An 11205-nucleotide genomic window follows, 5' to 3' on the forward strand; every position below is an offset into this window, starting at 1 on the left:
CAGTTATTTGTTATTTATTCCTCATATAACAACCCAAGGAGGTGGGTAACATTTCCCCCCCCCCAAAAAAATGTAGGTATACAAAACTTTTCAATGGATGGCATAAAACATAAAAGTAGTCAGTAGCCTTTTTGCTCTTGCAGCTCCCCAAGAGTCTTGCTACTGTATCTATTATAGTAATCACAGTGATCATCAGCCAGATGTCAATGAAACCAGAAAATGGAAATAATATCTAGGGTTCTATAAGCCAACACTACTGAATGGCTACAACTTTTTAATGGAAGGCAGCTACTAAGTTTAGTTTATTAATTTTCAAGGGTCAAGCACATTAAACAAACTTCCTCAACCCTATCTTTTTATCTTGAGAAAGAAGAATTTTCAGACCCCTGGCGTAAGCTTTGATTGATGCAAAATGGTTTTTGCTGAATATTTAAAAATTGGAGAAAACACACCAAAAAAGTCAGCATTGAAGCCTCAGCAGTAGAGAAGACTTTTATTTGGGGGCAGGATAGTGAGCATGATAGTAGAAAAGAAAAGAAACAAGCATCAATGAATCATTTAAAAAATAAAATAAACAGAAGAGAGTGTGATGAAGTCCAAAAGGGCACAGAGACAAAGCAATTTTGGAACTAACGTGTAAAAACAGAAATATACAGAAAGAAAAGACACCAAGCTGTACATTGTGGAGATTCAAGGTTTCATACATAGTTTTTTTTATTCTTTGTATAGGGAAATATTCGTATCAAGTTCATAATAATAAAAAGGAAACTTTTAAAAAAGGAAAATAAAGTTAAAAAAGGAAAAAAATATAATTCTCTCCTCTCAACAGACAGATGGGGACCACAGGTGTAGGATTTGGCATATGCAGTGTGTATCTCTCACTCAGCTTATTTTGCTGAACTGTTTTCGTTTGTTGCAAGGAAAGATTCAATGGTTGGTGGGGTGGGGAGTATATTGGGAAACGTGCTGTGAAAATCAAAAGACAATGAACTTTTTTTTTTTAAAGAAGAGTATGAGGATTACTAAAAACATCAATCACCTTAAGGACCAAGTCTCAAAGGGCTAAGCCAGAGTGTCCTCTTCCCTGCCTGTGGCAGGTAGGTGGTGCCATAGTACACAGAGTGCCAGGCCTCTGATTCACCTTCCTAAGTTCAAATCCACCCTCAGACACCTACTAGCTGTGTGACCCTGGGCAAGTCACTTACCCCTGTTTGCCTTAGTTTCCTCATCTGTAAAATGAGCTGAAGAAAGAAAAAAAAATCACTCCAATATCTTTGCCAAGAAAAAAACTGTAGTCACATAGTCAGACATGACTGAAATACTACAATCGAACAAGAACAATTTTCCAGCACAGACCGTGGTTCTGCATCTAGATAAGGTATCTAGATTCCAGAGGAATTAGGCAGCAACCTTCTGAAGACACACAGCAACTGAGAAGAGACACAGCAGAAATATGTTTCAAACAGTCACTACTTCTTCAAGAATCTTTCCTGTTGTTTTCTACTCCGTTGGAGACTTTCATAATGAGGTTTGAGTGTAAGACACAAGGAGAGTCATTCAAAGCTATTCACATTAATATTTATGATTCTTCAAGATTCTGCAAAGCCTCCATGGGAACCTAACACTCATTAATTGATTGCCCTGGAAGCACCACTTTTACTCTTAAGTTTTCAGGACAATGGTAACATTAATGTTAAATCTTGATCAATGTTCAAAATAATTCATTTTCATATTCTGAATTTTTAATCTCACATCTCTGGATCTCATATACTCATAAGGATTTAAATAAAGCAGTTTTTTTAAAGGGGATGTTATGCTTTTCTCTTGTACCCCTCAATCCCTAAAAATAAATAAGGAATCAAACCTTTACAAAGAAATCCACATGAATCTGCAAATAAGCAGGTTGTCCACACTCATAGATTTTGATGTGGGAAGGACTTCAGAGGCCATCCAGAACAATGCTCCTTTTACAGAGAAGAAATCCAGAGTCAAAAAAACTGAAGTAAATTACCCAGTCATGCAGGTAACATGAGAAAGGATTTGAACCCACTTTCTCTGATATCAGGAATAAGTTTTTCTACCGTTCCATATTAGAATTTAGCTCATGTAGCTACTCTTTGGCTTCAGAGCATATGCTTATGGAATCTAAAAATAGAGTTTGGAAAAGACCTCCATAGATTATCTAGTCCTTCTGACCTCTCTGATGGCATTCAGTTAGTCTGGCTGTAAGACAGTGACATAGATTGTCAACACCCTGTTGGGGTCATCAGCGAAACAGGCTTTCTTTTGGAGGAATGGGGGGATTTTGGAGAACTTCTTTTAAAATGATGGTACGGCTGTTTCCCAGAGCCCTTCAAAATTCTCTCTAGCTAAGTCACAAATCAAAGTAAGGTCTGAAGCACTGGTCTGGGGCCCAAATCTACTAAGAGGGTACTGCTCCTCTCTCCAACCTAGCACCTTTAAAACACACTTAGACTGAGGGCAGCTAGGTGGCACAGTGGATAAAGCACGGGCCTTGGATTCAGGAGTAACTGAGTTCAAATCCGGCCTCAGACACTTGACACTAACTGTGTGACCCTAGGCAAGTCACTTAACCCTCATTGCCCCGCAAAACAAAAAAACAAAAAACTTCTTCCTTCCCTTACTAGGCTCAAAAAAACCCACAAAAAACCAAAAAAAAAAACCCCACACTTAGACTTTTACACATGGCCTAGATGCATGGAGAGCTAATTGCCCTGAGCTTCTAGGGTTCGACAGACATGGATCATCACCATCCTAAGATTAGCTTTATTTTGCTTTTTTTTTTTTTAAATACCCTTGCCTTTTAAAAACATTTTTGCTTACATTGATATTACTAGAGCTTACAAAAATAACCTGGGAAAGAAAAATCATACTCATCCAGCTCTTCCCCTGGGGGGGGGGGGCAGCTGTGGGAAGGGAGATGTACCTTTACCTGCATGAAATAGGAACCTTTTTTCTCCATGTTTCATTTTCTTTCTCTTGAGAAATCTAGTATACTAGAAATGGCAAGAGGTGGCACTCGACCTCGAGAGGGCATTCTAATGGCTCTTACCCCAGCTTTCCTCCTCCTAGATCTTCTACTTAATGTTCTTGTCATTATTAGCAATTATAGGTTTGATTCTAGCAGATGAAGTAAATGACAGATTTTGTAGACGGTGACCCTGAACAGAGCCATTTTAGAATTCTGTCTTCCTCAAGGTACAAAGTGGCATCATAATGGCCTGAAAAAATTAACACCTGAAAATAGGAGTGCTTTCTCTTCTAGGCTCAAGCTCATAATGGCTTAGTTCACTAAAAGCTCATTCCAGGCTGTTCATGGTCATAATATGGCTCCCAGCCCATTTTACCCATAATTCTGCTGGAATTCTGCTTAACTTTATATTTTTTTAAAAATCTCCCAAGAGGATCTTTATGTTTTGATACTCATTCAAAAACTTCCAGTATAAAAACTATATCTCTAAAAAGCAAGGCAGCCAGCCAGCCAGTCAGTACCAAGAAAACATATTAAAGTTGATACCACAAACCCTCTCGGGTCAAAAGTAATGAAAAACATTTTTCTCTAGGTGACATTCTGCTCCTAGGCAACCTAGACTGAAACGTTCCTCCCTGCACTTCCATGGTTACAAAGATGCAAAAAACAGGCCCCCATCATTAACGCCCTCCCTTCCACATTTTCTGATAGTATATGGTTGGAGTAGATGGTTTTTTTAACCTGATCTCCATTGATTCTTGCACATGAAAAATAAGACTTGAATAAATTTATTGAAAACATAAAATTAGCCTTCAAGATTTGTTTTATGCAACATGATTTTTTAAAAATTTATTGCCTAATAACCTATAGAAAAACCAGCTATTAAAAATGGATGATCAATTAATAACCCTTTAAAAAATTTTGGTACCAAACTTCCAATGGCTGGATGAAATACTATTTCCTTCATACTTTCCTCAGATCAACCCTGTAGCTGTACAATACAAAGCCAGGTTGGGCCTTGAAAAACAATTGTTCATGATAAAAAGAATTCAATGCATTAAGAAGATTATTTAATCTTAATTTGTAAATAGCCTGATAATCCAAAAGCATTGTATCCTATGCACTGGATAGATTAAGTCAGCATTTATCAGGCATCTGATAAACCATTAGATTGTAAACTCCTCATGGTACAGACTGGTTTTTTGCCTCTTTTTTTTAATCCCCAGAGTTTAGCGCCTTGCGTGGCACATAATAAGCACTTAATAAATGCTCCTCTTCTTACTTTGAATAAACATCACACAAGGACATTCTGCTCGGGAGTCTCTGATGGTTTCGGGGGCAGACAATACCAGTGAGGGAGAGGGAAGCTTTTGGTCTTCCCGGGAAAGAAGAAATGAGGAAGGATGGTAGTAGCTCAGCCAAAGCCTCCCTTCAGTCTCTGCCTGAAACATGAAACTGGACCCCACAAGATGTGCTGTTACAAGGTCCTGAAATGATGCAAGAACAGCCCATTCCTGCCCCTTCTCACTCCAACCTCTGGATTTTTCTGTTTCTGGAAATTGCTGTGGAAGGGTTTGGTAAAAGCCCTGGGTAGCCCTGAGATGGGGGTGGAGGGGTGGGGCAAGTGTAGTTATGGCCCTCTGCATTGTCACTAGGCAGAGTCAAATGTCAGGGAATGAAAACTTCTCTGGGTTATCATTTCCCAACTACTGGGAAAGTGATGTCTCCCCTCTCCAGTGAGCAGCTTTTCCATAGTTGGTAATTGAAATGTGCAAAGGACCAGACTCTGCCCCCAAGGCCCCTTCCCTTATTAAAAGACACCTAAGGGGGCAGCTAAGTGGTGCAGTGGATAGAGCATGGGCCCTGGAGTCAGGAGGACCTGAGTTCAAATCCAGCCTCAGACACTTAACACTTACTAGCTGTGTGACCCTGGGCAAGTCACTTAACCCCAACTGTCCTAAAAAAAAAAAAAAAAAAGACACCTAAGGAACGTCCTGTCTACCTGGCCATTCTTTTGTGGCCCACACCGAATTGTAAGTCAGATTTGTATTCGCCATCAATAACCTCCCTGTTATCCTTTCTGTGCCTTTCCCTAGCTGGTCATTCCAAACACCCAAACCTCCAGCGACCTCCCCCTATTCTACAGTTGTACCACACCAGCCCCACTTCCCCATTTCAGGAAGAAAAGCAAACAAATTCATTTATACTAAAGTGTTAAGGGCATCATATAGTGCCTCTCCCAGAAACATTGGCTTTCTTTAAGAGAGGAGCCAATGGGGGCAGCTAGGTGGCACAGTGGATAAAGCACCAGCCCTGGATTTAGGAGTACCTGAGTTCAAATCCGACCTCAGATACTTGACACTTACTAGCTGTGTGATCCTGGGCAAGTCACTTAACCCCCACTGCCCCACCAAAAAAAAAGAGAGAGAGAGAGAGAGAGAGAGAGAGAGAGAGAGAGGAGCCAAGAGAGAGCAATGTTTATCTCCAAAGAAAAAAATCTCCTATGGAGGGAATTTCAGACCCTAGAACCCTGGGGTAAGGGAGATATTATGGGGACAGGGGTACTTCCTGGAAGCTCTTAATCCATGCCTTATAGGCAATCTGCCATATATATAGTATCTTCACAAAGAAAATTCCATGGAAAACATTGACAGACTAGGGTCATGAAGAGCTGAACACAACCCAACAACAACAACAACAACAACTATCTCTCATATATGCAAAAGGCCATCCTGGGTAAGAATGTTGAACGCTAAGTACAGAATTCTAAGTATGCTCATCTTCTTCTCTGTTCCAGCTGTTAAATTTGTTTGCCTTTGGGGTAGAAGGTGGTCAGAACAGCATTTCCCAGGTTTCTCTCTCTCCAGCAACCGGTTAGATTGCCTTGGCCGCACCAGCAGCAATCTCCTGCCAAACAGAGGTCAATATCTAACCAACCCGAGGACCAAAACTATTTTGAATACCTAATTATCTGCTTTCCCACAATGCCTTGTAAACTCATTCCACATTGAGTCTTGTCACTATGTCACAGAGAAATAGGTGAAGAGAGGCCCAAAATGACAAGGCCTTGTTTTCCCACCTTCCTCCTAGGCCTGAGGAAAGGCTGTCCAGCAGAGAGCTGTTGACCAAACCCCCGGTGTTATTTGCTACCTCCTCTGGTGGCGCCCTTGGGGACAGGAGCTTGGAAATAAGGCTACTGAACTTGCTCTCGGTGGCAGAGGGAGGCCCTTCCGAAGGGGCCTCGCTGGGGGTGGTGAAGTTCAGCTCTTCGGGGTCCAGGCAAAGCTCCTGGTGGGATCGGTGAAAGTCGACTGTGCTCAAGTCTCCACTGGCCACAGAGGATGGGGATGCACAGGTGACATCCCTCACGAGACCGTAGCTCTCCATCCACTCCTTGAGCCACTCCATCTGACAGTCGCAGTGCCAAGGGTTCCGGAACAAGTACAGACGGCCCAGGAAGTAGACGGGCTGGAAGACAGAGAAGGGCAGTAAGGTGAGGTTGTTGCTGTTGAGGTGCAGGGCCACAAGGCTGGTGAGGTTCTCAAAGGCCCCCTCTTCAATGTACTGGATCCTGTTCCTGTCTAGGTAGAGCACTTCCAACTCCACCAGGTCACGGAACCAGGCCCGGGACACATGGCTCAGTGAGTTGCCCCCAAGGTTGAGCATCTTTAGGTGGTTCAGTCCCTCGAATGAGCTCCCCGGGAGACTGTGGAGGAGATTGTCATTCAGGTAGAGGTACTCCATCCCCTGACAGTCCTGGAAGGCCCCCGCGTGCACCACACTAATCCTGTTGTCTTGCAGACTCAGAGAGCGTAACCGGCCGAGGCCCTGCAAGGAGTTGTAGGCAATGGCCTCAATCCAGTTTCGTTCCAGGTAGAGATGTGTCAGGTTCTCCATCCCCCTGATAGCCCCGGGCACCCGACGAAAGTGGTTCTGGAAGCAGGAGAGCTCCTGCAAGGCAGGGAGGTCCACAAAGATGCGGTCAGGGATGCTGAACAGGTTGCAGCCCGCCAAGTCCAGCCTGACCAGGCGTCGGAGGGCAGCAAAAGTCCTCGTGTGCAGGTAGCGGATGTCCTCATTGTAGGCGATCCTCAGCTCCACTAGGTTAGGCAACCCCTTGAAGGCTCCTGGGGTGATGAAGGAAATGTTATTGTGGCTCAGAGACAGGTGTCGGAGGGAGGGCAGGGTCCCAAAGGCCCGCTCTGCCAGGAATTTGATGCTGTTCTTGTCCAGGTTGATAAAAGAGGCCTCACAAGGGAACTCACTGGGGATCTGCAGGAGGCCGGTCCTATCACACAGCACAGAGCAGCTGCGCTCGGGAGTGCAGGTGCAGCCGGTTGGACAGGTGCGGACGCAAGCCCAGATAGCATGGGCACAGGGGAAGTAGAGAATCACTTCTCAGCAGCAGAGGGTTGGGCACAAAGGGAAGGAAGTAGGCAAAGAACAAAGGGTTCCATGAGGGGAAAGAAGGTCAGAAGGAGAGAAAAGAAAAAGATGAGCAATTAGTAAGAATCACGACCTCAGACAGCATTCCTCATTGCATCTATGACACAAAGTCCAAAGGCTGGCATTCAAGGCCTTCCCATCTGCTTTTCTAGTTTTATCTCCCAAATAAATTGACCCACACATTGTACCGTACAGAATACTTTCTTTTGGGGGGGGGCAGGGCAATGAGGGTTAAGTGACTTGCCCAAGGTCACACACCTAGTAAGTGTCAAGTCTCTGAGGCCGGATTTGAACTCAGGCCCTCCTGAATCCAGGGCCAGTGCTTTATCCACTGAGCCACCTAGCTGCCCCCCAGAATACTTTCAATACACCACCCCTATACTTTGGGGATGGCAGGATAGAGGGCTAGGCCTGGAGAAAAGTAGACTGATCTTCCTGAGTTCAAATCTGGCTTCAGACACTCACTAGCTATGTGACCTTGGGCAAGTCACTTAATTCTGCTTGCCTCACTTTCCTCATCTGTAAAATGAACCGAAGAAGGAAATGACAAAACCCTCCAGTATCTTTCCCCCAAAAAAATCTCTAAAGGGAGTCACAAAGAATCTGACATGACTGAATAACACTTTTGCTCATGACATTTACTACTCCCACCACTTCCTTCTACCTATTTGAAACCTACTATACCAAGATCTCTGTTAGGGGTTAATTGTATAAAGTAAAAAGATACTACTGGGCCACTTCAATAGGGGAAGAATTTATATTCTTACTCCCTCTCCCTCTGCCCCACACTGTGGAATGTGGGTGTCACCAGTCTTTTCAAGACACTTTCCTAGATGCGAGAATAATTTCTTTATAGTTAACGCTGTTGGTTCTATCCTGGAAGGAAGGTGGGTGTCTCCTTGAGCCATATATATATTCACATACATAGATCTTAGAACAATGGAGATTATCACATAGCTCACAGTGGCCCCTCAATCATATCCCCCCAGACAGAAACTTCTGTTGAATTTACCCTTTGCTCTAGGAGAGGAAAAAAACCCTGGATTCACACTTGCTCAAGCAATGTTTATAGAGCACAGGGGTGTGCTGGTAAAAGTTTAACAGCTGAACTAGGGAGGTTGGGAGATGTATGTACAAATATTTTTAAGTTTAATCTGAATTATTCACATTTTCTTAAATCTAGATAATCAATAAAATAACAAATCAATCCCTGATTTGTAGCTGATTTTGTAGCTGCTGATTTCTGAGGTGTAAATGTGGCACTTGCAAATTTAACACTAGGCTCCAAAGCTGTTAGAGCTGGCTCCAGCATCCCCATGATCCCAGGCTTGCCATTCATTGGGCATTTCTCAACTTCGTGCTTTTAGTTACTTCTTAAAATGACCTATCCTGCCTCTTCTACTATATCACCACTCCTTTTAGGTCAGAGACTGCATTTCCTGCATTGCCTTAGACAGAATGGGTCCTAATAAATGCTCACTGATTAGTACATCAGGAGTAGGAAAGAGAAGAGTCTCATTTTCATCCAGTTGCTGGCAGAGCAAGGGACCCAGACCCCAAACCTGGGCAAACCCTGGAAGAATCTACTATTCCAGTTCTGCCAGGGGTGACAGTGTTGGCTCCAAGGGGATGTGTGTGCAGTCCTAATTAAACCTGCTTCCATTGGGGATCTTTGTGTCCTGACCACTCTTTCTGAGTGTGGACCTTGGGGTCAGGAAGACCTGGGATCACATCCCACACCTGACCTTTACCAGCTCTGTGACCACGGACTGCTTAACCTTTCTGAGCCGCAGCTTTCAAATGGGAATGCCTCTGGTAATGCCCGCAAAAAGTCGCTGTGAGGCCTTCATGTGGTTTTTGTGAGATTTGGGATTCACAGGGAAAGATGGAACATCACAGAATCGGCAGAGAGAATGTAATGAAAACTAGCTTTACAGAGGAAAAATATGCATAATAAGAAAGGACTGACCCGAAGGGAGGAAACAGCTCAGGTCTGCTGCAGACTGTGGTGAAATCAGGCACCCAAACCAGTAAAAAGCTTTGGTTTATGTGGGTTATATCTACTGATATTTACCACATTGGAAATTAAAATGTCAGTATTATCATGAAAATAATTTTTACCTTCTGGACCCCCTGAAAAGATCTGGGGGATCCCCAGGGGTTTCTGGATTGTACTTTGAGAAACACTGCGTTAAAGAACTATGGTTTTGGGGTGGCTATGTGGTGCAGTAGATAAGCACTGGCCCTGGATTCAGGAGGACCTGAGTTCAAATCCGGCCTCAGACACTTGACACTTACTAGCTGTGTGACCCTGGGCAAGTCACTTAACCCCCATTGCCCTGCCCAAAACCTTGACACTTACTAGCTGTGTGACCCTGGGCAAGTCACTTAACCCCCATTGCCCTGCCCAAAACCAAAAAACAAACAAAAAAAAAACTATGGTTTTAAAGAACTTGTCTGTGACCTCTTGGGGAATTTTCTTGGCAGAGATAGTGGAGTGTGTTGCTGTTTCCTTCTCCAGTTCATTTTACAGATGAGGAACCTGAGATAAACAGGGTTAAGTGATTTGCCCAGGGTCATACAGCTAGCAAGTGTCTGAGGCCAGATTTTAACTCAGGAAGATGAGTCTTCCTGATTCCAAGCCCAGGCATGAGGCTTTTGCTAGTGCAAAGGCACCATGATGGGAGATGCCTGAGAGACAACAAATGGAAAAAGATGACTGTGTCCTGACAATAGAAGCGTAGGGAGGAGTAATATATAAGGAGACTAGAAATTCTGTCCACTGGGACCAAGGAGAACAAGTCAAACCTCTCTTTGACTTGTGAAACAATTGAAGATAGCATGCATACCACCCATACCACCTTCTCCATAGGTTCCCTCCTCAGAGTTAAACATTCCCAGTTCCCTTCAAGAATCCTTATAGGAGGGGCAGCTAGGTGGCGCAGTGGATAGAGCACTGGCCCTGGATTCAGGAGGACCTGAGTTCAAATCTGACCTCAGACACTTGACACTTACTAGCTGTGTGACCTTGGGCAAGTCACTTTACCCTCATTGCCCTGCCCCCCCCAAAAAAAAGAATCCTTATAGGACCTTCAACCCTCCTGGTCATCCTGCTCTTGTGTCTCTCCTAAAGGGTGATAGCCTAGATTGAACAAATGGAATAAAACAGGGTAGAGCACAGAGGAACAATCATCTTTCTAGTTCTAAACACCCATACTTCCCATAATGCAGCCCGACTGCAGAAGCTTATTTGGCCTCCAGAGCTCAGGCTGATGCATCGTGAGCTTTCAGCTCACTAACAATCCCACAACTTTTTCAGATGAGCTACTGCCTTCCCAATTCCACAGAATCTTAGCATTGGAGGGAACCTCAGAGATGAGCTAGTCCAATTCATAGCTAAACAAGAATTGTCTCTACAGCAAACCTAACAAGTCATCATTTAGCCTTGTCTTAAAGACCTCCCGTAATGGGAAACACCCTACATCTGGTGAGGCAGCTATATTTACTTTCGTATGTCATACTCATGAGGTTGATTTTTTTTAACTTTATATTGATCCCTTTTCAGTTTTCTCTTGTTGGATTTGGCTCTGTCATTTGCAAACTATCTTTACATGGCATCTATGTCTTTATCCAAGTCACTGATACAAATTTTTTAAAGTGCAGGGCCAATCATAGATGCCCGAAGTATAACATTAGAGGATTCCTTCCAAGGTGGCAAGAAAGTGACGTGCAATGAGGACTCTGGGTGTGGCCAATCCATTCCAGAC

General features: G+C 43.7%; 1 protein-coding gene across 1 annotated transcript; it reads right to left on the reverse strand.

The window, feature by feature from the left end:
• Positions 1-5989: 5989 nt before the first annotated feature.
• NYX (nyctalopin) lies at positions 5990-10716 on the reverse strand. Its single transcript, XM_043993469.1, has 2 exons — positions 10656-10716; positions 5990-7386 (listed from the first exon to the last, which is right to left on the reverse strand). Exons 1-2 carry the CDS (start codon positions 10714-10716, stop codon positions 5990-5992), a joined length of 1458 nt encoding a protein of 485 aa, XP_043849404.1.
• Positions 10717-11205: the final 489 nt, after the last annotated feature.

This window comes from Dromiciops gliroides, chromosome 3, assembly GCF_019393635.1.
Source record: "Dromiciops gliroides isolate mDroGli1 chromosome 3, mDroGli1.pri, whole genome shotgun sequence".
Taxonomy (NCBI): Eukaryota; Metazoa; Chordata; class Mammalia; order Microbiotheria; family Microbiotheriidae; genus Dromiciops; species Dromiciops gliroides.

Coding starts and splice junctions, on each gene's coding strand:
- NYX (XM_043993469.1), bottom strand. CDS start 10,716: ATGCATCAGCCTGAGCTCTGGAGGCCAAATAAGCTTCTGCAGTCGGGC. Junction 7,387..10,655: donor GTCGGGCTGCATTATGGGAA/GTATGGGTGTTT, acceptor GCTGCTGAGAAG/TGATTCTCTACTTCCCCTGT.